General features: G+C 42.2%; 1 protein-coding gene across 1 annotated transcript in view; it reads right to left on the reverse strand.

Moving 5' to 3' along the window:
• Positions 1–25,845, reverse strand: part of abca2 (ATP-binding cassette, sub-family A (ABC1), member 2) — a 114,770-nt gene extending 88,925 nt beyond the window's left edge. The window contains exons 1-6 of the mRNA XM_080894837.1: positions 25,511–25,845; positions 9,701–9,794; positions 3,947–4,058; positions 3,323–3,486; positions 2,413–2,534; positions 821–934 (exon numbers count right to left, since the gene is read on the reverse strand). Of these exons, the coding sequence (XP_080750963.1) occupies positions 821–934; positions 2,413–2,534; positions 3,323–3,486; positions 3,947–4,058; positions 9,701–9,794; positions 25,511–25,576 (672 nt within the window). The 5' untranslated portion in view covers positions 25,577–25,845. The remainder of the gene's footprint in view (positions 1–820; positions 935–2,412; positions 2,535–3,322; positions 3,487–3,946; positions 4,059–9,700; positions 9,795–25,510) is intronic.
• Positions 25,846–26,142: the final 297 nt, after the last annotated feature.

Genomic DNA, 26,142 nt, shown 5'->3' on the forward strand with positions numbered 1-26,142 from the left:
CCAGGAAACCTTGAACCCTGTTACAATCCAGGGAGTTGATGTGGAGATTGTGGAGGACTATAAATACATTGGAGTGCACATAGATAATAAACTGGACGGGGTTTAGAACACCACTGCACTTTACAGGACGGGCCGGAGTCGTGTCTATTTTCTGAGGCAGCTGAAGTGTTTAAAACATCATCTTTGTGACCATCTTTGCCATCCTCTATGCTGTTACATGCTGGGGCAGCAGCTCTGTAGCTAACCACCATGTAACACATTTTTTTGTATACTTTATTAATCCCCTGTAGGGAAATTATTCTCTGCATTTAACCCATTCACTCAGTGAAGCAGCTAGCCCAGCTAGCCCAACCTCAGTAACCCTACTGACTAAACAGCCACTGCTGTTTAGTCTTAATTCATGTTGGAAGTGATAGCAGAGCTGTACGACTAAATTTTTCGAAAATCAGAACATGGTATTTTATTTCATCTTAATTTTTTGGGGGAAACGTCCCTCATACCACTAGAGGGAGCTCACGTACCACCAGTGGTATGCGTACCACAGTTTGAGAATGACTGCTCCAGAACATACGGCCTCAGACCTGATGATGCGATTACAAAATTGATCATTGAGCTGCAGCCTAGGATGTCCTGGGGCCATGTGCACGTATGGACACCGTAATGATGGAAGATGGTGTTCGTTATGGACAAACTGTTTGCACAGAAGTCAGATAATACAACACCGCTTGGGTGCAGATAAGGCAGACCATTCCTCCCAGTTACACCCCTCCAGGTCTCACTGTCGTTGCCCACATGAGCCTTGAAGTCTTGAAGCACTTACTTCTAACTGAAGGACTCTGTCTCTAGGTTTTTGTGTGGTGCCCTTGGCCTGTTGAATCCAGCTGTGGGCTCCTCCGCCATCTCCGAAATGTGTACCGACGATAAGGCTGTAAACCTACAGATCACACACAAAACTGTCAGCGAGTCACTGCGGAGTTTCTGGATCACTGTTCTAGTGCTTTCTATTCAGCCACACCGGAGGGTTTTTGAGTATGAAAGGCCCGTTAAACGTCAAGCCAAATTTAAGTACGGACTTTGACTAAGCCACTCAAAAACCTTTTGTTTTTTAACCACTCAGCCGTGGAGTTGTTGGTGTGTTTCCAATCACTCTCGTGCTGCAGAGCCTTTGTGTGCTTGAACGTCAGGAAACAAACTGATGGCCAGAATTGTGTGACTTGATTTTGGCATTGGAAAACAAACTGGTATAGAAGGATAAGATACAACTTAAAAAGCAAACGTTAATAATACAAAAATGTTGTTTTTAAAATACATTTATACATTTATTTATTTTTACTTTTGTGCAAAACAGTTTCTTTTTATGCTCCGTGGAACTCCTCTGGCATGTTTGGGAGGGACTGAGAGGAGGGGCTTCACAGCCAAGTCTTCACAGGTGTAATTTGCACAGATCGTGGACACGACCAGCGATCCATCTTTACTGAACAACTTTGTAATGGACGTTTGATCTCGGGATATTTCTTTGCTCTTTCCAGCTTCAATCCAGCACTTGAAGCTGGGTTGGCTTAAAGACATTTGCTCTAAACTAGCTTATTAATTGCACACACATTTGCAGGAGTATTGTGTGAGCTAACTGGATTCCCTGCAGTGCAGATCCTTCTTAAGAGTTAGAGACCAGTGTATTACTGGAATCCAGTTCCCCTCTGTAGCCACATGCTAATGCCTGACTGAAGGAAGCTGTCCATCCTCTGACTCCCTCTCAGGACACTAACAGAGTTCTTTAAAGTACTAAAGCTAACAATGCAACAATGTACTCATGAACACACCAGCACAACATACTGTCTGAATAGTAGTTGAAATAACTGAGAAGGTGTTTCAGGTGATATGGATGAGTTATCTGGTGGATACAGAAACTGCAGTTTCTCATCAAAGCAGAACACAATGATTACAACAAACATTAAGCAACAGCTGTTCATGCGTTTACTGCACCAATGCCATCCAACCCTTCACTTAATTCAGGATTATATTGTATGATTATTCAAAAGCATCACAAAAACTTTTTGATGAATTTTGAGCATCACCTATCATTTAGTTTACAACTTTATATTTGGATTTATCCTTTTCATTTCTTTAAACTTCAAAAAGTCTTGAAGATTCATGTTTACCTTCCCAGACTTTTACCTACTGTAATTATTTTGTAACTGCCTTCTGGGCATTATGAAGGTTTTGTCCTTTGCACGTTGGCTGCTTTTTAAATTGATTTTGTAATGGGATGGGAAAAATGACCATAGCACCTCGGAAAAAACAAACCCAAAAGAGTCGCGTGACATATTATAAAATAACAGCAATTTTCCTGAGCTGAGATGAATTGAATAAACCAAACAGAGTGAAGACTTTCTGTTAGTAATGGTAAATCACCTCTGCGAGGCTCACTGGAGTGTTGAGCAGAAGGTTGGCTATGGAGTCAGACAAGGAAAGGTTCTTGATCAGGAACTGTTGGAAAACGGATTCATTCTTCAACACGCTGGCCAGAGTGAAGCCTGCACCCAAAACACATGAAATCATGTCAACGCTTTCATGTCATTCAGTAAAACAAGAGTTTTGAAAGTAACATGTATATATGTATGATGTATGATCGAGACGTTCTACTACTGCACTCAGAGGAAACGAGTTTCTTCTTCTCGAGCGCCATCATTCTGCTCATGGCTCTCCTGCTACATAAGATTAGATTCCCAACTGTGCGTATGTTGGTTTGAAATTTCACTGTGGAGCTAAACTGAGTTCATCTTCATTTTGAGGGTCACCACTGGAAGAAGAAAACACACTGCGGCTTGTCCCAATGCAGGATCTTGCACCGACTCGCTAACACTTTGTCCTCTTTCTCAAAAGGAAATTCAAAACACAAGAACTGTTCCAAAATGGTGAAGCACAGACTTCCACAAAGCAACAGTCAAACTGGATTTAGTACAGCTGGAAGTCACTGTGACGCTGCTATTGATCAACTATGTTGCTGCCATCCCATGATCAATATCTCAGTCTTTCCTTTTATTTATATTTTTGGTCTCAGTGGAATTACCATCCCCACCCTAAATGACCATAGCCCCTCCACCCTTATTTATTTATATCATATAACTGCTTGTGTACAGCCCCACAATGTGTCTGTTTCAATGTTTCTATATAGTTTACTCACATATATGTATACATATATTCCTTGTTGTATATTGTTTTCTTTACTTTGCACCTTTGCGGTCCAGCTATCCAATTTCGCTGTACAAGAATCCGCACAATGACAACAACAGCTCTAAAGTCTAAAGTGTAAAAGTCACACCTTGGCTGTTGTTAAAGTTGTGGTCATGTGGTAATGGGGTGGAGCTGAGGCTCTCCAGGTGCTGCTGCAGGGTCTCCAGCTCTTGACCTAAACCAGGTCTATCAGATGTGAAGAGCTGATTCTGTTCAACCACTTCACTTATCCGCTCCAGCAGCTGGGTCACACTGAAACAGATTCAGACATGAAACATTCTCACACCTCAAAAGAAGAAGAACACAGTCTCTCTACAGGCTGGAGCTAATGACGGGTTCTGTAATATGTTGACTTTTTAGTGCCTGCACATAAAAACAGTGTTGTACATGTTGCCTCAGCAGAAAATATGCTACGTTTATGATCTTTCAAATCTAAAATAACTATTAACATAAATAAAAATTTATAATGTTGTAACATTCTAGCAACATTGATCACAAAAGTGAGCGTTCAATTCAAGCCTCTTCAGCTGCAGCAAGGCCTAGTTTCAGTGCTGGGAAACGTGAGGGGCTTGGGGGGGTCAGAGGCCTTTGCACTGGAACCATCATATGTAGAAGAACTGACCTTAGAGTGCGCTCGAGAAGCAGTGAACGTATTTCTCACAAGTCAGCCAAAACACAAATGAACAAGAGACTGCGGAAGAGCCCTACTCACGTGGAGTTCTTATATTGCAGGAAACCAAATTCATCTCTCTGTCCATCTGGGCAGAGCGACTGCATGATGGGAATGATGCCAGCCGAGGTGAGTGGCGCAGCGCTGTAAAAGGCTGGACATGAGGGGGGGAAATGGGACAGGTGCCACAGAAGGAGAAAAAGACACAGCCACAGACAGAGTGAGAGGGACGAGGGAAACAGAGGAAGTAAATATGAAGGGTTGGTAAAGGAAATCAGACACCAAACAGGACAATGAGTATGAAAAAGGAGAAGGAGAGATTGTGTTAGAGTCAGAAAGGAGGAAAGCTGTCAGGCAGCACAGCAGTTAATGGCCAAAGAGGCTCCCACATGTCAATGCTGAATATGAAGCCTTTCATCATGTTGTCATGGTCTGTGATATTTTCCCACTTCTGTCCATAAATGCTAGCTGGACCATCTCACAGCCGGTGATAAAAGAAAATTTGGTTCCTGCTAATTGCTCCAGGTTTCCATGGTTACTCTGCTCCTGAAGCTTGCCTGTGGGTGTGGATTCATCCTACCCACAGAAACACTTCCCACTGTCCTCCTGCTCACTCTCATATCTGTATTGTCCAGCTATGCCATTCTTACACTTTCTCTTTCTTACCACATGTTTATAACCACTCTGCATGTCTTTTATCCTGTTCTCACCCCGAACCGGTCGCGGTCAGCCGCCCCTCCCTGAGCCTGGTTCTGTCTGAGGTTTCTTCCTGTTAAAAGGGAGTTTTTCCTCTTTTTTCCTTCCCCAAAATGTGCTAGCTCATAGGGGTGGGGATTCTTCTGGTTGTTGGGGTTTCTCTCTATTATCGGAAGGTCTTTACCTGGAAATATAAAGCACCTTGAGGTGACTGTTGTTGCAATTTGGTGCTATATAAATAACAGTGAATTATATTGAATTGAACTTCTCTCTTTAACGGTTGCCTTCGGCTGTGGTAGTCTCTGGATTGCATACTCTTACACCTGCTGCCCTCATAAAGAAAGGTGTCTATTGCCAGCTTCTAGCCTTCGTTGTTTTACCCTGGTGTCACTGCAGGTCTAAAGCTGAATGTTTCATTTGTATTGTATTTAAAAGTTTACGTTTAGGGAAATCCCCTGAAACACTATGCTTTATAGCCACAAAAAGTCAAAAAGAAAAATGTAAACTAAGTCACTTCACAGAATATCATGGTGGGTTGAAGACAAACCCACAGTGAAATATGGTTTCATTTGTAACAAACTGAGTCTGACCAAGAACAAGCATCGTTCAATGTCTTGCTCCACCCCTTTATCCTTTTCCTTGTGTGTGCCCAAATACACTCTGCAGCATTAAAATAAACTACCGGACTGATTATAGTAAAAACTATCATCATCATATTATGATTGTTTTGGCTAAAAATAGTTTTTCCAGAATAGTTTTATTAACCTGACCCACTAAACATCGGACGTAAGATAGATAAACAAACACGATTTATTCTGTGTTACTCAAATTATTCACAACATGTGGGGTTTTTGTTTTGTTTGTTATTTTAAGTTTTCCAGTTTTTCCTTAACTGGTTTATTTATTTTAATTATTCAACTTATTTGTTTGTAATTAGGTTAAAACGACCATTTATTTAAAAAATGTGAAATATTAAAAACATTGAAATCCATCCGAAAAGGTTGATTCTGTTCATCTGGACGTCTTCAGAGGGAGAAATGTTTCATCATCATCCAGGTGACTTCTTCAGGCTCAGCTGACTGCAGGTTTCTCATAAACAGTACATTTGCTTACTGTTTCAGGACAGTGCCCTCTACCTGTGGAAACATGGGACTACAGAGCCTATACAGGTGGAAGCTTTATAAAAACTCCATCTAATTTAAGTCTAAGTTTGACATTGAAACAATGTCCACAGCCACCAGATTTGGACTATAAAAAGCCCGTCCACAGAGGTCCTACTGACATCAACACTAGAAGTGTAATAGATGTATAAAAAACGACGTCACCTGGAGCTACAAAACAACCTCGTCAGTGGACTAAAATCGTATGTCCAAAATGACATAAAAGATGTCCCTTTGACGCAGTGGGAACATTTTAACTACACAAAAAGCTGACTTTTACAGATGTTCACTTTTCAAATGAAAAATCAATGAAACAAAAGGTGGAGAAACTATGGAGTCCCCCTTAAACTCATGACTGCATTTAACTGCCAGTCCACAGGTTGTGTGGAGATCACAGGGTCAATACGAGATCCAGGCAACAGCAAAGATTGTCTTTACATGTCACAGGTCACCAAGTATATATAGAATCATTTATTCAGTGACGAGTCCACAGTGAATAATGCCATCGTGCATTTCTATAATGGAAGTGTGAAAATATAAGTAAAATGTGCCCTACAGAGTAGTTCAGTTCATTCTTCAGCTCACTGACATCTGTCCTCTCTGATCAGGTCACAGGCTGGTAGATTTACTGAGGGAGTGTTAGGTGCACAGCATGGTGTAGGAAACAGAATTAGCATGCACTAAACAGCAGCTCATTAAGTTTTCATAGCCTGGTCAGAAACACTGAACATGGTGAAAAGATTCAACAGTAATTACAGAAATATTTGTTAGCACTGTCGTGGATTAGATTACTTCTCGTAATTCCATTGGATAACAATACAGATGTGCTTCTCTGTGTCCGCCAACCAGCAGTGTGCATCACAGTGCTGGTTCTGAGGTGACCTGAGCGGAGCACACTCACAGGAGCCAGAGGAGCTTTTTTACCTGAGTGCACGCACTGAATTACAACCCAGATAATTCAGGAGCTCATGAGATAAAAAGTAAGATGACTCCTGACTGGGCAACAATACTGTTTACCATCTAATGTCTTGAGTAGCCTGTAAATGTGTCCAATGTACAGATTCAGAGGGAATATGAAACTGGCTTTTTCAATCTACATCCTTTGGTTTTGTGAGTAGTGTGCCCAACTGCAACCACAACTATATACACCAGTGTGTGTGTACACCTGATCATTTGTTTCCTTTATGAGACATGATTATACATCACTACATTTAAGATGCATCAAACTTGGCTGCCTGTTCAGTCTTTTTCTCTGTGGTGCATTTAAAATGCTCCATTTATAGTTAAACCATGAATTCGTTTCTTGACTTTGTATCAAAAATCAACCTTAAGAGATAACAGAAGGGACAGTTTAAGATGATCACTCAAACAAATCTGACAGCAATCTAAATCAAAGTGAAAGAAATCTCCAACAGCCAAAGAATCAATCCGGGTCCCGGGAAGAGCTCGGCCTTCCAATATACAGAGTGTATGTTATATAATCTGTTAGCATAAAACAAATGCACAATGACACTTACACACTGGTCCATCCAAAATGTTGAGAACATGCATCATGCAGAAGAAAGAAAGGAAGACAGAAAAAAGAAAGAAAGAAATGTAAAATAAAAGAATAAAAGACAAAGAAATCAAATAAACTGGGTGCTCTGATGGCTACAGGGAACAGTTACACATGAAAAACCAGCTAACAGCTGAGCAGACACATCACTAGCAGATGAACTACGAACACAAAAACAGGAAATGTTGCAAAAGTTGATCTCATACTTTTGGTGGATCGAGTGGGAGGACAGTATAAAGGGTCCATATAAGACTAAATTAGCTGCTGGTATGATGCTGCAGGTATTACTGTCGGCTGGTCTGCAGCTTCCTTTCCAACGTTTTTTATTTAGTAAAAGCAGTTTGATGTTGCATGTTTTACCTTTGAAGGCAGTGAGGAGCAGCAGCTGCTGCCTCACCACGAAGCAGGAGCTGAATAATGATATCAAGTTTACTTAAGTTCCTCCTGGTAATAGTACTGACCAAAAATGAGGAGTATTAAGGCAGTGCACATAACTCCACCCCCTTTATGGTAAACTTAAGCCATAAATAGAAACACATTTATTCTAGTCAGTATTGGCCACTTCACTGGCAACCCTCTGCATTCACCGCACTGGCATACTTTATTCTAAGGCTGCAATGATTCATCGAGTAATTAGAGTAACTCAATTATACAAAATCCTCAGTGCTGTGTTTCATGCACGACCGTGTTCAGTCATCATCGTGTAAAAACAAGTTTCGCCCACATAAAAAAATATGTATAATATATATTAGGGATGCACCGATACTGGTATCGGGGCCGATACTGTAAAATGTGTGTGCACTCATACTTGTAAAAGTTAACCGATACCATGAACCGATACTAACTTATTTCATTAATCAGAGGGTGGCATGTCATTTTTGTTGTAGTTTTTTAGATTGGCCACTAGGGGGACATCCCGCGCTAAACAGGCACAGGGTTAGATGAGTCAGACTGGCAGCTCCAGATAAAAAAAGAGAAACTGGAGGCTGCTGTAGCTAGGCTAAACAAAATGTCAGCAGTGTGGACCGGAACAGCCAACTTTAACTCAGGTTTTGGAAAAGTGATGAAAAATGTCAAGAGAAAATCCACGGGCAGTTAAAACAACAGAGGCTCTGACTCATTTTATCGCTCTGGATGACCAGCCAATGCCGGCCGTGGAAAACATAGGATTCTTCTCAGCACACTCGAGCTGCGATATGAAATTCCCAGCTGCCCACACATCAGGGAGATAATGGTGCCAAAACTCTCTAAAGAGGTAAAGACAAGCAGTGTGTGCGCGATGTCAGTCCTTGATTTAACGGCACAGTGGACTGATGATCCACGGGCAGATGGGGAGTTCGTTCGTCAATGCCAAATACTTTCGTTATTTTGTTTGTTTGTTTACAATATGGACACTCTGCAATAATTTAAAAGTTTATTTTATTCTCAAACCTAATTTGTATTTATTTTATTCCAAACAGAAGTGTTTATTTATTATTCCGAAAGCTCGAGACAGTGCCAATAGTTCAGTGATATTTTGTTAAATTACAATGTGGAGACTCTGCAATAATTTAACAGAAGTGCTTATTTTTCACTTGAAATTTTTTTGTGGTCTTTTTTATTAAGATATTATTTATTATCGGCAGAGAATAAAATAAAACCTCTCTTCCAATTCATTGCATTTGTCTGTGTGTGTGGTAGAAGTATTGGTTTTTGTACTCTGTATCGGCAAGTACTCAGATCCAAGTATCGGTTTGAAAAAATTGGTATCGTTGCATCCCTAATATATATGTATATATATATATATATATACGGAGTGAATTGTAAAATCAGTCCTTTATGACCAGTTTCTAATTTGGAAACCAATAAGCAGTTCATTTTGAAATAGCTGTTTTTTTCTCTTTTAAATATTTATTTTATGTTCATTAATAAAACAAAAACATTTCTTATCCAATTACTCGATTAACCAATGAAATAACCGACAGGAAGCTTGAAAGATTTGCTTTGTCTGGTAGACACCTGCACTTTTTGTTCACACAGTTATTATGCTGGTCTAGTCATTTTTATGTATCTTTAGGTTAACATTTTTTGATTATTATAATTGATAATATATATAAAAATATTCTCTAAACATGCTGAACTTGAATATGAAATGTTTATGTAGCTTTGACAAACTAGATTAACCTAAATCATGGAGACACTAAGAATACCTGTGCTGCAATCACTGCTGTAAACAGCAGGATGCAGTACGAGTGCTGAAATGTTGTTGATTCTGAGGATAGATACAGTAGACATTTAATCCTGGGTATTAGCAACTTCAGTCAAATGTATTGCTTCCACCCCCCATGTCTACTGGTAATACAATTTTCCCACTGCTGTCTTTAGGTTCTCAAACACTCTGCTTACCTTCCTTGACAGGAATTGCTGGCTTCTTCTGCCTCAGACCCAGGAGGATGAAGAAAAGGACGAGCGGGATGAAAATCTCAAAAGCCAGCACCCACTGAATCGGAACAAGAAAGATAATTTACAGGATTATTTTTTCACTCCATTTCAATGAAATCTGGGCTAAACCTAGTCCAGTTTCAGGTCAGTGATCTTGAGTCATGGGTCTTTACCATTACACTCTCCTTGTCAGTTCCCATCACACAGTTCATAGATCATGTTTCACAATAGACTTTACAGAGTTTGCTTACTTTAAGATATCAATCTTTTACATCGGTGAGGGAGTGAGAAAGATGTCCAGCCTGCACAGCTCCTCTTCATTGCAATGCCAAACCCTTTTTATGTGGCCGTTACTCTAAAGCAGGCTGTGCAGTGCAGTTTAGTTTGCTCTGTGGGCACGTTACAGATTAAAGACACCATCAGAGACAGGCTGATAGGCCACGTCTGCTGTACAGTCCATTGCAAGATATGTGCCTCACAATCAGAGGAGGAGATGAGATGAAAAGATGCTGACAAAAGTACCATAGTTTAAAACAAAGGTTCACAGTAGATTGCGTGCTTATCACCTCACATTTCTTTACAAATGTGAGATGATCAGGGTGCATTCTGACCACCAGAATAATTCTCAGAAATTACTCCAGAAATTTTCAAGGCAATTTCATCAAGCTCTTTGGCATCTAGGGCAACTTCTTGTCATCTTCTCTTTCAACACTCCTGAATTTAACCTGGACATGGACCCCTTGCAGCTGCAGTGCATTTCATTTAATGAAATCTAAAACAAAGGTGTGTGCTAACAAAGCCAAATGAAGGCCTCGATTCTTTCCAGGAATCATGAATCATCTTGAATCTGACAGCCTCCTCTTTCGTAACACTGTCCACACACAACTACTGGAACCATGATGTCTTTGTGCTTCTGTCTTGGATGCCCACAGATACACACCCAGCTGCTGCGTGTGCGTTCTGTTTGTGAAGGTTAGTGCAGACAAAGAGGCTCTTTAGACAGAGACAAGAGTCCACTGACACAGGTTACAATAAACAAAAATGTCTCTTCTCACATATCAAGTTCTGTTATAGATGATCCATTTAATCTGGCAGCACTCTCATACATCTCAACTTTGGTACACTTGAAAAAAAAATGCTAGAAATAAGGAGATTTTAATGTGATTTTAAAACTGTATTACTTTTTATTTCTTGGGGAACAAAACAACAGGTTTTTTTCTCAGAGTGTCTGAGTCTACACACACACACAAACACAGGAAACCCCGTTCAGCTATCTTAGTGAGGACCTTCATTGACATAATGCTTTCCCTTGCCCCTTAACCCAACCTTAACCATTAAATATGAATGGCTACCCCTTACCCTAAACCTAACCATAACCTAATTGTAACCCTGACACTGAAACCACATTTTGAGCTTTAAAAATGCCTTCAAATCTTATTTGTGAGGACCAGGTTGTGTGTCCTCACAAGTGACTGTTGGTTCTAACAAGTATAGTACAGGGTGGGCCATTTATATGGATACACCGTAATAACATGGGAATGGTTGGTGATATTAAAGTCCTGTTTGTGGCACATTAGTATATGTGAGGGGGCAAACTCCTCAAGATGGGCGGTGACCATGGTGGCCATTTAGAAGTCGGCCATCTTGGATACAACTTTTGTTTTTTCAATAGGAAGAGGGCCATGTGACACATCACACTTATTGGTAATGTCACAAGAAAAACAATGGTGTGCTTGGTTTCAACGTAACTTTATTCTTTCATGAGTTATTTACAAGTTTCTCTTTGTTCACAGCCATTGACATGTCGAAGAGGTTAACACGTGAGGAGCGGATCGAAATTGTGCTGATATCTGGTGAACGCAGTAACCGGGTCATTGCAGCAGATTTCAATGCAAGACACCCTACGAGACCACCCATCTCCCATGCTACAGTTAGCAAACTGCTTGCTAAGTTTCGTGAAACTGGTTCAGTGTTGGATTTGCCAAAATGTGGACGCAAGAAAACTGTGACTAATGAAGAAACATCAGTGGCTGTCCTAGCTTCATTCAGCAAGAGCCCACAGCGTAGCACTCGCCGCATGTCACTGGAGAGTGGCATTAGTCAACCATCCCTTCGGCGGATATTAGCTACTCACAAATGGCATCCTTACAAACTCCAGCTGCTGCAGCATCTCAACGAGGATGACCCAGATCAGCGCACAGAATTTGCAGAATGGGCAAAACAAAAACTGGAACAGGACCCTCAGTTCACACAGAAGATTCTGTTCAGTGATGAGACAAACTTTTATGTGAATGGTGAAGTTAACAAACAAAACCACCGCTATTGGTCTGACACTAACCCACATTGGATGGATCCCTCCAAGACTGTTGGAACAACAAAAGTGATGGTTTGGTGTGGTATATGGGGCACAACGATAGTGGGTCCATTCTTCATCAATGGAAACCTCAAGGCCACTGGATATTTGAAATTGCTAGATGATGATGTGTTTCCCTCTTTGTGCACTGAAGCTGGCACGTTCCCTGAGTTTTTCCAGCAAGATGGTGCACCACCACATTATGGGTGCCAGGTCCGAGCATTCCTAGATGATCAGTTTCCTGGAAAGTGGATTGGTCGTCGTGGGCCAGTTGAATGGCCCCCAAGGTCTCCCGATCTGACCCCCTTAGACTTTTATCTTTGGGGTCATCTGAAGGCAATTGTCTATGGTGTGAAGATACGAGATGTGCAGCACCTGAAACTACGGATACTGGATGCCTGTGCTGGCATTTCTCCTGCGGTGTTGCTATCAGTGTGTGAAGAGTGGGAGAAGAGGGTTGCATTGACAATCCAACACAATGGGCAGCACATTGAACACATTTTATAAGTGGTCAGAAACTTGTAAATAACTCATGAAAGAATAAAGTTACGTTGAAACCAAGCACACCATTGTTTTTCTTGTGACATTACCAATAAGTGTGATGTGTCACATGGCCCTCTTCCTATTGAAAAAACAAAAGTTGTATCCAAGATGGCCGACTTCTAAATGGCCACCATGGTCACCGCCCATCTGGAGGAGTTTGCCCCCTCACATATACTAATGTGCCACAAACAGGACTTTAGTATCACCAACCATTCCCATGTTATTACAGTGTACCCATATAAATGGCCCACCCTGTACTATCAGAATCAATGCGGTGCTTTTACGGCACTTTTGGCTGCACAGGAAACAGAGCAGTGTTCGATTCATCCTACAAAAAAAGATGTTGTCATAAAGGTTGCACTTTTAATCCTGTTTGAGCAAGAGGCAGGATAAACCAAAGCATTTAACCCCACACTCTACAGGCCCCTCTTCTATGGAACCATCTCCGAGTTTGGATTCAGGAGACAGACACTATCTCTGCTTTCTGATTAGAGTTAAAACTTTACTTTTTGCTAAAGCATATAGTTAGGGCTGGATCGGGTGATCCTAAATTCTCTCTTAGTTATTTAGCGCAAGACGTTGCTGGGCACATCCCATGATGCATTACTTCGTTTTTACCAACTATGTTTCCAACCAGTGGTGGCAGATGGCTGCCCCTCCCTGAGCCTGGTTCTACCCGGAGGTTTCGTCCTGTTAAAAGGAAGTTTGCCTTTCCGACTGTTGCCACATGCTTGTTCAAAAGGGAAGTGTAAAAGGATTGATTCTAAAATAAGAATCATCTGCTCACGTCTGCCCACCTGTGAATATTACCCTGTTGTCTCATCCCACAGCAAATTAAAACAGGAAACACATGAATTTAAAAATAATCAAATGTACTTTTAACATCTCAATAGGACCGCCACACTAAGAATGAAATAAATAAAAATATCAGATAATACAAATTAAAGTGCTAGTAGTATTCAAACAAAAACATAATAGGAAACTAAAATGGGTTCTGTCCATAAGTTCAAATAAAGCTTTAAATGGAATCAAAAAGATTTTATTTTCCAGTCCTAAGAAACAATTTTCCGAAGCTTACAGATGATTCAGTTCATGACTTCACGATTGCAGTGGACATGCCCTGGAGTGAGGCGTGCTCTTATCTTTGAGGTGATGTTCCCAGCTGCTGATAACATGCTGAAGATGCTCTCTGTCACGACTTCAGCACTTTTAGAGGTGCATGAGCTTATACAGGACAGTCTCATATAAATGCCTGTGCTTACTACTAATATAACAGAACAAACAGAGTTAGACAAAAACTAATTATACTAATGTCTGTATATTATAGTTTCTCAGGTGGAGTAGTGTTCAGTGCCATTTAAACTATTTAATTGAATATTGATAAAGTCCAACCCACAGATTAACAAGTTAGGTGTAAAAGGTTTACTGTAATATTACCTGTAGTGTACTGCAGTTACAAAACAACATTTTTGGTATAAGTATATGATGCGTCGATTAATTTTTATAGTCAACATCATCAATTAATCAGCACTTTTCTACTCTCCCAGAGCACTCAAAGCACTTTAGACAACATGCCTCATTCACAAAGGCACTTTTTTGTATACTTAAGTGCTTTCTATCTAACATTCAAACACATTCATACTCTGATGGATGCATCAGTGAGCAACTTGGGGTTAGTATCTTGCCCTAGAGCAGCGGTCCTCAACCGTTTTTGCACCACGGACCGGTTTATGCCCGACAATATTTTCACGGACCGGCCTTTAAAGTGTTGCGGATAAATACAACAAAATAAAACTAGTACCGGTATCGAAAAAAAGAAGATTTATTCATAAAACACGTGAAAAGACCCAGGAAAACAGAGTTAATGATAAAAACGATAACAAAATAATGCTACAAACCCTGAAAACCATACATTTCACACCCGAGCCTCAACTCTCGCGGCCCAGGTTTCATAAAAGGAAGGCACTCATCAACAAATACACGTAGATTACTTAATTTGATGGACTACTCATACAGTAAAAACCTAGAAACTACAATATTTTCTTTAGATGCAGAAAAAGCATTTGACAGAGTTAACTGGAAATTTCTATTTGCAACTTTACACAAATTTGGTTTTGGATCCTCTTTCATAAACTGGTTAAAAATATTATATAATTCCCCAACAGCTTGTGTCAGAACAAATGACCAGACATCCTCCAGCTTCTGTCTCCTGAGGGGCACCAGGCAGGGATGCCCACTCTCCCCTTCACTGTTTGCAATTTTTATTGAACCACTAGCAGCAGCAATTAGACAGAATTCAGTAATTAAGGGCATAAAATGCAAGAACGTGGAACATAAAATCAGCCTTTATGCGGATGATGTGTTACTCTTTCTCCAAAACTCACAAACCAATATCTCTGGGGTGATTGAATTGATAAACTCTTTTGCAAGAATATCAGATTACTGGTCAAAATCTACAGTCCTTCCGATTAATTGCTCCTTCCATAATTCCTCTTCTACACCACTGCAATCGGGAAATATAAAATATTTAGGTATTAATGTTTCTCCCAAGCTTGCAGATCTGACTAAATTAAACCATATCCTACTTTTAAAGACAGTAGAAGGCGATCTGGCTCGATGGAAATGTCTACCCATATCACTCATGGGAAGGGTTGCCGCTATAAAAATGATGGTCTTACCAAAAATAAATTATTTATTCTCAATGATCCCAACTAAACCGCCACAAGATTGGTTCAGATCTCTAGATTCATGTATGTCCAAATTCCTTTGGAAAAATAAACCCCCACGTATAAGCTTAAAAACACTACAAAGGACCAAGGATAAAGGAGGACTAGAACTGCCTAACTTTCAGCACTACTTCTTAGCCAACAGGCTTCAGTTTATCTCAGGATGGCTAAAACATACCCTCTTAGATGAACCTTGGCTAGATGTAGAACAAGCACTTTGCAATAATCTAGAGATTTCAGACCTACCATTTATCAGCTCAAACATCCAACGACATGAATGCTTCAAAAGCATCAACATCAGCTCTTCTCTGACAGCATGGTGGGAGTTTCTAAAAATAACGGCGTCTTCATTAATCCCATGCAAACGTACACCTATCTGGAACAACCCTGACATATTACAAAACAATAATATGATAAACTTTTCAGATTGGAGTGATAAAGGAATCAAATATTTAGAACATATACTAGAAGGAACAGAATTTATTTCATTTGACGGACTAGTTACACAATATGGGATCAACAAGAAAAGATTTTTAGAATATCAACAAATTAAATCCATAGTAAAAAAGAAATTTAAATCGGGTCAAGTTGAACTACAAACACCACCAAGTGTGGTTCAATTTCTTACTCTTAAAACCCCCAAATTACTATCCAAAATATACAGAATGCTTTCTAAAACAGATGAATCAATATCACTTCCTATTGCAAAATGGGAAGCGGATTTATCAGTTAACTTAGACCTAAACTTCTGGTCTCAGATTTGCTTAAAAACCTTTCATCTAATTAGAAATCCCAGTCTTCAATTAATTCAATACAAAATATTACATAGAGTGCACTATACAGGTCATCAGATGTTCAAGATGGGCTTTACGTCTACCAACAACTGCTCACACTGCCAAACCAATTCACCGGACAATTATATCCACGCTCTTTGGTTCTGTCCACCAGTTCAGAAGTTTTGGCGCGAGATATGTGAAGACTTATCAAAGTGTCTGAAATGTAACATTCCAACTTCCCCCTTAGTGTGTTTGTTGGGCAGCTTAGATAATGTCACTTCAGAAAAGAATATCGCCCATATGGTTTTCACTGCCCTATGCATAGCCAAGAAAACAGTCCTCATGAACTGGAAAAATAAAAATAATCTTAATTCTAACCAATATAGAAATTATCTATTAGATTACATTAGTCTCGATACAGCCTCTGCCACCACATTAGATCAATTGCTCTGGGCTCCTTTGATCAGCTCCATCACCTAGTGGGGGTGGGGGGTCATAGTTTAGTCCCACCTTCGCTGTTGTGATTGGTGTGGGGGTAGGGACAGGCTTAGGGTGTTGGGGGGTTCTTCCTTGGAGGGGTCAACCCGGGGTAGCAGTCATGGACTATTAAGGGCTCTGTTGGTTCTTAGGTGACGGTTTCCTTGCGGCTGTGTGCAGCGGGGCTAGGGGAGGGTCTGTGCTGACGGACGTGGGTTACTGACCTGGTAGCCTGGCTGCCCCTGGGTGGGTCCGGGACAGGCGTGAGGTTCTGGGGGCGCTCCGTCTCTGGGCTGGGGCCCTGGCCGGGCCTCGGGGGCTTGGGTCCTGTTTGGTGTGTTGCCGGGGTTATGGGCGGGTGGGTGTATGGGGGCCCAGCCCTGGCACAGGGTGCCGCCGGTGCATCGAGCCACCTGGGGGGCTCTTCAACTGGTGGGGGAGGTTGTTACATCTTGCAGGAGCTCTCCTCTCTTCAGGAACTCACTCTGCAGGAGGGGGAGTTACAGGAGAGGTGGAGGAAGATCTCAGCCTGGGCGTCTATTGTCTTATGTGGGGCGATCGTGGCTCAAGAGTTGGGCGTTCGCCTTGTAATCAGAAGGTTGCCGGTTCGAGCCCCGGCTCGGACAGTCTCGGTCGTTGTGTCCTTGGGCAAGACACTTCACCCGTTGCCTACTGGTGGTGGTCAGAGGGCCCGGTGGCGCCAGTGTCCGGCAGCCTCTGTCAGTGCGCCCCAGGGTGGCTGTGGCTACAATGTAGCTTGCCATCATCAGTGTGTGATTGTGTGTGTGAATGTGTGGATGACTGGATATGTAAAGCGCTTTGGGGTCCTTAGGGACTAGTAAAGCGCTATATAAATACAGGCCATTTACCATTTACCATTATGTAGTCTGGAAGATGAGTGGATGACGGGGTGGGTGCAGTTTTCTCTGAGGTGGGGTCGGCTGGGCTGTCCCGGGCTCTGTGGGGCCTGGCGGGCGCTGCTGTACTGGGCCCCGGTCCGGATGGGCCTGGACCCCCTTTCCCTGGCGGGTTGCAGAGTATGGGGGTGCCTACTGGGGTCAGCGGGGGGAGCTGGCCCCAGGGAGGGGTCACTTGCCCCTCCCTTCCTTCCCTCCCCATCTCCAGCTGCCTCCCTCTTCCCGCTCCACCACAACCACCCACACATGCAGGGCCTTGGGGTAAAGGTATGTCACCAGGGTGCAGGGGAGGCACCCCCCCCCCCCCCCTCTGTCCCCTTCTGGCTGCCTCTGCCTCAATTTTATCCCACAACTTAGACATTCACATTACTCACACTCTCATTACACATACATATAGGATCTTGGGGGTGGGCACGCTAGACGGAATCCAAAAGACCATCAGGGTGTACACCTCACCCCTGGCGTCGTTGCCCACCTCTCAATTTTAAATACACGTAGACATTGAGGGCTATCAGGAGGGGCTATGTGCTTACCTGCTGCTCTCTGGCAGGTAGCTCCATGCCCTACTGGGTTTTAAATATCGTGGCTCAAGAGTTGTGTGTTCGTCTTGTAACCGGAAGGTCGCCGGTTCGAGCCCCGGCTCGGACAGTCTCGGTCGTTGTGTCCTTGGGCAAGACACTTCACCTACCGCCTACTGGTGTTGGCCAGAGGGGCCGATGGCGCGATATGGCAGCCTTGCTTCTGTCAGTCTGTCCCAGGGCAGCTGTGGCTACAACTGTAGCTGCCTCCACCAGTGTGTGAATGTGAGAGTGAATGAATAGTGGTATTGTAAAAGCGCTTTGAGGGGTCCTGAAAAGCGCTATATAAATGCAATCCATTATAAATGCACCTTAGAACACACATGCATCAACACTACATATGAGCGGGTGGAGGGAGGTTTGGAGTCTTCTCTGCGGCCTGCTGGAGCAGGGGGGCTAGGAGGAGTTGGCCGTCCGACTGGGGTCTGGAGTGTGGGGCCTCCCTGCTGCTGCCGAGTCGGGGCGGTCTGCTTCTCTCCACCCCAGGGTAACACTACCTGGGTCTGGGTGCAGTTTCCCCCTCCAGGGGCAAGGGTACCTAGACCTGGGGCTTAGAGTACGCTTGGGGAGTGTGATTGTGTGTACAGTGTCTCTCGATGTCTGTCTCCACGTTGGTTGAGTGTGGAGTAAGTGCATATGAGAGCATGAGGGTGGGAATGGATGTTTGTATCTGTGTGTGCTTGTATTTCTGTGTCTATACGTCAGGTTGGGTATCAGACGCCACCTCTCTGGGGACATCTCAGGCCCTCCAAGGTTTGGAGGCCTATCTCCCCCTACCACCACTTCCCCTGCCAGTGGCAGACTCCCTCAGACATCGGTGCGTTGGTGGTTCTTTGTGTCCGGGGATGGGCGTCCAGGTACACACCGGCTCACTCCTTGGCGGCCGCTTATCGGGGCCTGGAGCCTGGGGCTCGCTCGGGCCACTTCGGAGGCGGGGTGCCCCCGGCCTCTCGGCCTGGGGCTCGGTCACTCAGGCACGGCTGGCTGCCGGCGGAGCTCACGGGCGCGTCACTGCAACTCCCCCTGGCTTCTGCTCCGCGGCTGCTGAGTGAGCCCTCATCTGGGACTCTCCTCAGCTCTTTCTGGGACAGTGGCGCGGCTGCCCCTCTGTTGGTCTTCCTTGGTCTCTTGTGTTCTGGGGGCCTCTGGATGTCTGGAGTTTTGATCTCCTCCATACCTGCTTCATGCCCTGGAGGACGGGGCTGTGGCCCCCCCCCCCCACACCCTCTAGCAGATCATTACATGAGGGAACCTTTTAAAAACAAGCGCGTCCATGCTCACAGGTGTACACACGGGTGATCACACCCACAAACTACACCCTTTTTGGCTCCTACCATAAGCACACTGTGCGCTGTCGATCTTACGTGCTGCACAATAATGTTTAATATTTAGTATTTACTGTCATATTCCCATATATCATCGTGATGTTGTTTATTATGTTGCTCTTTTTTTTCTTCTGCTTGTTTTCTCTTTTTTCTTTCTCAACAGGTGATCCAGGTGAGATGGATTTTTTGTCTGTTTGTTTTGTTGGTTTTTGTTTTTTGCCCTTTATCCCCGTCCCTCTTCCCCGCTGTTTTTCTTTCCCTCTTTCTTTCTCCCTTTTCTTTTCCCCAGTCAAATCTGTCCCGTATTTAGCAAGTGAAAATAAAATAAAATAAACAATAAAAGGTGAATCAAATGGACCATTACGGCAAGGCTGGGATGGTCCATTTGGTAAAGTAAATCCGTTGGGCATCTTTCTTCGCCTTTAAACAATAATTCTGATGGCAAAAGAGCCAAACGGGACAGGCAAATAAATAAATAAATAAAAAGGAAAGAAAGGCTCCTGGCTCTTCTACAGGGACAGTATATAGCCACTGGTACAGATACATGGATGGCACCTGTGTCAAAATAAAAACTCGAAAAGTGGAATTCTTCACTGCTCACATCAACTCAGTGGATAGAAACATAAAGTTCACCAGGAAGACATAAAGATAACAGTTTCCTGTTTGTGGACTGTGCTGTAAACATTGGAAACTTCAACACTGAAGTTTACCGGAAGCCCACACACACAGACCAGTACCTCCTCTTTCACTCCCACCACCCTCTGGAAAACAAACTGGGAGTAATTTAGGACCATGCAAAGGAACAACACTGTCATCCCTTATGTAACAGGTTTATCAGAGAAGCTCATACATGACATCCTGGTCACCCAGCCACACCCTCAGACAAACACTGGTTTATCCCAAGAACAAATCTCCCAAACCTAATATAGACAGTGTATGCTGTGCAGTGCAACAAGTAGTACTCAGACCTCAGAGAAACCAAACAGCCACTGCATGAACTCATGGCACAACATAGAAGAGCCCCGTGACAGGACAAGACTCAGCTGTTCATCTGCATCTAAACTAGGGCTGCCATAAACGATTATTTTGATAGTCGACTAGTCACCGATTATTTTTACGATTAGTTGACTAATCAGATCATCATCCATTGGAGTAAAACGTACAGCTTATTGCACCAGCAGCATCTGCTCTTATATAACTATCATTAGCTTACAGCTTTAAGTGTTTAAGGTGCTAACTAAAAATAAAGACAAGATGATAGTTTATTAAATTTTAATGACATTTGCAGATTGTTTCGGTGAAGTTTAATAAACTCCTTGCTATCTAAACTATAACAGGACACCGGAGTAAATTCTCGAGCATCTCACACTTCTGATGATCAGCTGTCTGCTTGATGTTTATTCAGCTGTGTAGAAACTATAACTTTAATCTAAACCAAACTACTTATTCCTGCGTCTTTTGGGATCTTACAAAGCTTCAAACGACGCGACGACTATTAAATTAGTCGTCGACGATTTTGATAGTCGACGTAATCGTGAGTAGTCGGCTAATCGTGGCAGCCCTACTCTAAACCAACAACAACTGTCTGCTACCAACAATGCAGTTTTGAGATCACTACCCACACACTTTAATATCCACTCACATCTACATCATCAGGTGATCACATGATAGAGTGAGGGAAGGTCTCACAGTGGTTGCACCCGAAACCTCGGCCCATAATAACCCACACCCTTTTTTCACACCTTGGCTCATGTGATGAGGTACATGATCAATAGGTAAAACTCCCACTAGGCTTTACATGCCTGGGACTCTGCACCGTTTGGTTTTAGAACTGAAGATGTTTCTCCGAGGAGAGCTGAAATGTCTTCAAGAACCTTAAAGAAGTCCAGTTGCTTTCATGTCCAAGGTCCTTAGACTACGATGATGTGGATGACTGAGAACCTACATAGACATGTTCTTCTGATCAGCAGATGACCTGCTCTACCTCCTTTTATATGAGACAGTTGTGTTTTTTTTTTAATGACTAACTAACATCAAATGGTTCCCACTATGAAACGTAACCTGTAGCTTGTCTTCAACAACATTAAAAATCTAGTTAACCATGTTCCAGTGAATGTCAGTGCCACCTCTGTAATATTTAATTGGAAATCGATTGTATATTCTATCATAACTACCTCCCAATCTGCAAATTACCCCTAAAACATAATTAGCAGGCATCTTATAGAGCTAATGGAACACAGAAACGTACTGATTCATTTCAGTCTGACAATTAAAAACAGTTCACAAGAAGCTTAGGATTATGAATAGGATTTTAATCAATACTTAAGTAACATGACTTGACTTCAGTGTTTGACACAGCTGATCAGGCAGTTTTCCTCAACAGGCTGTGAAACAGGGCTGGCATACTTGGAAAGGCAGTCAGGTGGTTCAGTGCTGACAGTTTTATTTCATCCATGCACTCCACAAACATAACTGCCACGTATACTTCTTCCATACTGTAGAAACCCCCCCCCCCCCCAAAATGTGGTTCCATGCATTTTTTCCTTGCTTGACTTTGAATTTCTGATATTTGAACAGTTAAAACTGAAGTCTTTACCTTCAGCCTAAAATCAACTCTCACTGACCCCTAATAAATCCTCCAGTTCTTGGTTTAAGTCACCTGACTGAAACATCTTAGCATTTCTGTGGAAAAACAAACCATCACAAAAGGCAAAAGATGATGATGGTCCAGAACTACCAAATTGTTGTCATCACTTCTTCACCAACAGATTGCAGTACGTTTCATAACGGATCATATCAAGCTCCTGAAACTCAGCGTCCATTCACAACAGGCACTCTGTGGACAAAGCTCTGAGCTGCCTTTCATTGTCTCCAGTATTTTGCATCAGAACTGCTTTAATAGTCTTAGCATAAACACCTTGTGGACAGCCTGCTGTGAATATTTAAAAATAACCAAGTCTTCATTTAACCCATTTGGAACAAGCTCGATATTTGTCAGAAAAGAGATATTTAGATATTTTTTAGGTTAACTGTCCTTTTAACAATTAACTGTGATAACTCCAAAAAACAGCAAACAAACTGAAAAATCACACACTTCTTTCATTGTGCACAAAACTTGAAACAGAAATTCACCATTAATTCCTCACATTTTAGTCCAACCAGAACCCGAATGTGTTCTCACGTCACCGTTATTGACCATTGATATTTAGATATCAGATCTGATCTGATCAGACCAACAAACAGCTGGATGCAGGAAAGTTCAGTGCTGCACTCTCTCTGTGAAACCAGGTTTTCAGTATTTAAGGACAGGTTTATATTTAGTTTTGATCAGGTATGAGTATTTAACATGTATTACATAGCACACGCTGCAGATCTGTTAATATTCCTATACCACACGGTCAGGCCTTGTGGATGTGTCTGTGTAAGGAACACAGCCTCGTCTGTAAGCATGTAAATTACACACAGTTGGTGAAGGAGATCCGAACCTCGTCAGTAACTTCATCCATGTGTGGAGCAGAACAATCAGAAGCTCAAACTGCATCTAAATGCCCTGAAGTCGAGTCGAACTTTGAAACCCAAGGATTTCGAGGTCATGTCACGTCTCCGGTGCAAGCCCTCGGTGGTCCTTAAAACGCTCCTCTACAGATTCGCTCTATTATCAGTCAGGAGCTTCATTCTTCATCCCTCCATCTCTAAAGTCTTTCTCTCTCGTATCCTCTCCTTTCTCCTGTGCAGATGGTTTATCCCTTTCCTGTTGTGTTTCCGTTTTTGTGTTATCGCTTCATTTAAAATCTTTTTCTACGAGTCCTCAGCTATTCGTGGTCTTCATAGATACCATGCCAGCCCACTTCTGTTTACTAGATCTAGGTCAGACACACTGCTAGCTGCTGGTACCACAGACTGACACCACATTACAGCAGAGCCCTGGGTTTCGTTACTGTCACATGTATGTATGTCTTCTATATTGTGCATCTACACAAAGCTGCATCTCGAAACTGGACAGTTTTCACTTATTCCATTGGCTGATTTTTTTCGCTTAATACAAGATAAAAACAAGTTCCTATATCTTACTGAAATTTCTCTGTAGCTGATTGTGTCTTATTTTGATTGATTGATTGGTAATTTATTTCAACATGTGAACAATATACAGGTACATTTAGAAAAGAAAATAAGAGAGAAAAAAATACATACAAAAAAACCCATTCTGATTAATTTACATGTTGAAAGGGAGGAAGTAAACACTTTATTTAATCCCACCCCTTTACCATAAATTATTAGTTAATATTTAGTCAGCTTCCTTACTTATAATTTGTAATAAAAATAGTGAACAGATTTCTGATTTACTATATACTATAATATCACATGAGTTTGTTTGTTTTTTAAATAGAGACATTCAATTAATTTCAATATTTTCCTTTTCTTTATAGTTCGAGAAGATCATATTTTTATAACTATTTTTGAACAGTTTTATGTTTGGACGTTGCTTTAATTCCATATTCAGACTGTTCCATAGTTTCACTCCATGCACAGAAACACAAAAGCTTTTTCTTGTAGTACAAACCTTCCCTGTTTTGAAGTTACAAAAACCCCTTAAATTATAACTTCCTTCTTTCAAAAAAAACATACTCTGAATATTTCCTGGCAGTTCTTTATTTTTTGCTTTGAATAGAATTTGTGCTGTTTGGAATTTTAATTTTAAGTGTCATGAGATTATTTTGACTAGAAATAAGCCAAATATAATCGTAAGATTGTGAGTTTTTGCCGCGTGGTGCCTCGGCTACGTTTAAAGAGAAAGAAAAAGAAAACTACCGACTGATCAAGCAGTTCTGTGACCAGGCGAGGCCCGCTTCCCTTCAGACCTATCAGTGACACGGCTACATTTTGTTGGTGTCTTCCAGCAACACCAAAAAGACCATGTGAGACAAATATAGTGGACAACTGCAAAAATGTTTCCATGGTAAACCCCTTCAAAACACACTGTCCTAGTCAAGAACACTCTGAAGGAGGTGGGAGTATCATTATCAAGTGTAAAAATGTAAATACAGAAGGTTTCATAACACAGTGTTGTACTCCAAGTGGTTTGAGTGCTCAAGTTGAAAAGCTTTGTAATAACCAGCACATTTATCACAGGAAAGCTTCGGACCGATGGAGCCAAGATTAGTTTGTACCTGAATGATGACAAAAAGGCCAGAAATAATGGAACAGCTTATTATCCAAAGCAAACCCCATTATCTGTCAAACATGATGGATGCGTTATTATGACAGGGACAGGTATAGCCGCCAGTGGAACTGGGTTACAGGTGTGTATACATGATATAACTGATAAAGAGTAGAGTACGGTCCTGGGCCCTCCCTAACCCTGGTTCTGTCCCAGTTTGTCTTTCATTGCCAAGTACTTACTCAGAAGGGATTGTCTGAGTGCAAGTGCACTTCAGGGAACTGCTGTTGTGATTTGGTGATGATCAACGACCCAAAGCATACTGCAAAAGCAACTCCAGAGTTTGACTCCACGAACAAGAAGCTGAAATACCTGTCCCTGCTCGAGCAGAATGATTTCATCACCATTATGTCACACACAGCATATATGAATTACCTGAACACTGCAGTCAAAATTAAGCTTCACAATATTCCTGTTGCCATAAATCTTAATGTGAGAAAAGTTCATATCAAATCTATGTTTCATTGGGTGGTGCTGAAGTAGCTCCGCAATGACAACAACATGTTTCAGCCTACGTTCTCAGGCTGACATCAAACATGTTGTAATATTTCTAAAATACTACAACAGCTGTTGAATATGATCACAATCATAATCGTGATCAGGCCACGCCAACATGGCTCACAGACGCTGCATAGGCCTGCTCACAATTCATACAGTTGTTTATGTCGAAGCAACCTGTTCGCCAGCACGGACACACGCACAGTACACGTTCCTGCTCAGCAACACCCAGCCACTCTCACGCTGCGGTATTATCCTAATGCCTGATGGGAACATATGCAGACCGAAGCGGGCGGAGGTAGAATTAGTCCAAATATCATCTGTGGGCAATGCAGCAGCGGGGCAGAACACAGCCACACTTACCGGCCCCCTCCTCTTCAGAGATATGTTCTTCCACAGCAGAAGATGGAGTTGGTGCAGGAATCCCATTTTCCTTCCCACTTTTACTTCACGGTGTCCTAAATGTAACAAATCAGCATAACGGCGGTGACGTCACGCTGGATTTAGAAAACAAGGGGATTTCTATCCCGTTTCTGGGCATCCTGGATCCGATTCAGCCAATAACAATATTATTATTATTATTTTAGCGCAGGCGGAAGGAAAAATGAGCATTTATCCGAGAGCGGCGGCAAAATGCGTGACGGGACTGAGTGTCATCCTCTGTAAACACTTCACAGTCTTGCTTTATCATGCAACTGCTGGAGTTGGAACAGGAAAGCAGTTTGGGAGCAGCCTGGCAAGCTCCAAACCACAGACTTCCGATAGACCTTTCAAAACAAAAGCCTCTTGACTCAGATTTGGACGGTGGAGCATTAGAGCCACATTACGAAAAGAAAGTAGTAAAATCTATTTGGATTAAAAAGTCAAAATGTGAGGATTACACTTGTTTCCCTCTACAGAAGTTGTGAATAGATCCTCTTTACTGGACGAACCTTTTATCTGTCCTCTGACCAGTGGCGGTCCTAGCCTGTTTGGCGCCCCGGGCGAACACTCCC

Source organism: Rhamphochromis sp. 'chilingali', assembly GCF_963969265.1.
Source record: "Rhamphochromis sp. 'chilingali' genome assembly, chromosome: 10".
NCBI classification, from domain to species: domain Eukaryota; kingdom Metazoa; phylum Chordata; class Actinopteri; order Cichliformes; family Cichlidae; genus Rhamphochromis; species Rhamphochromis sp. 'chilingali'.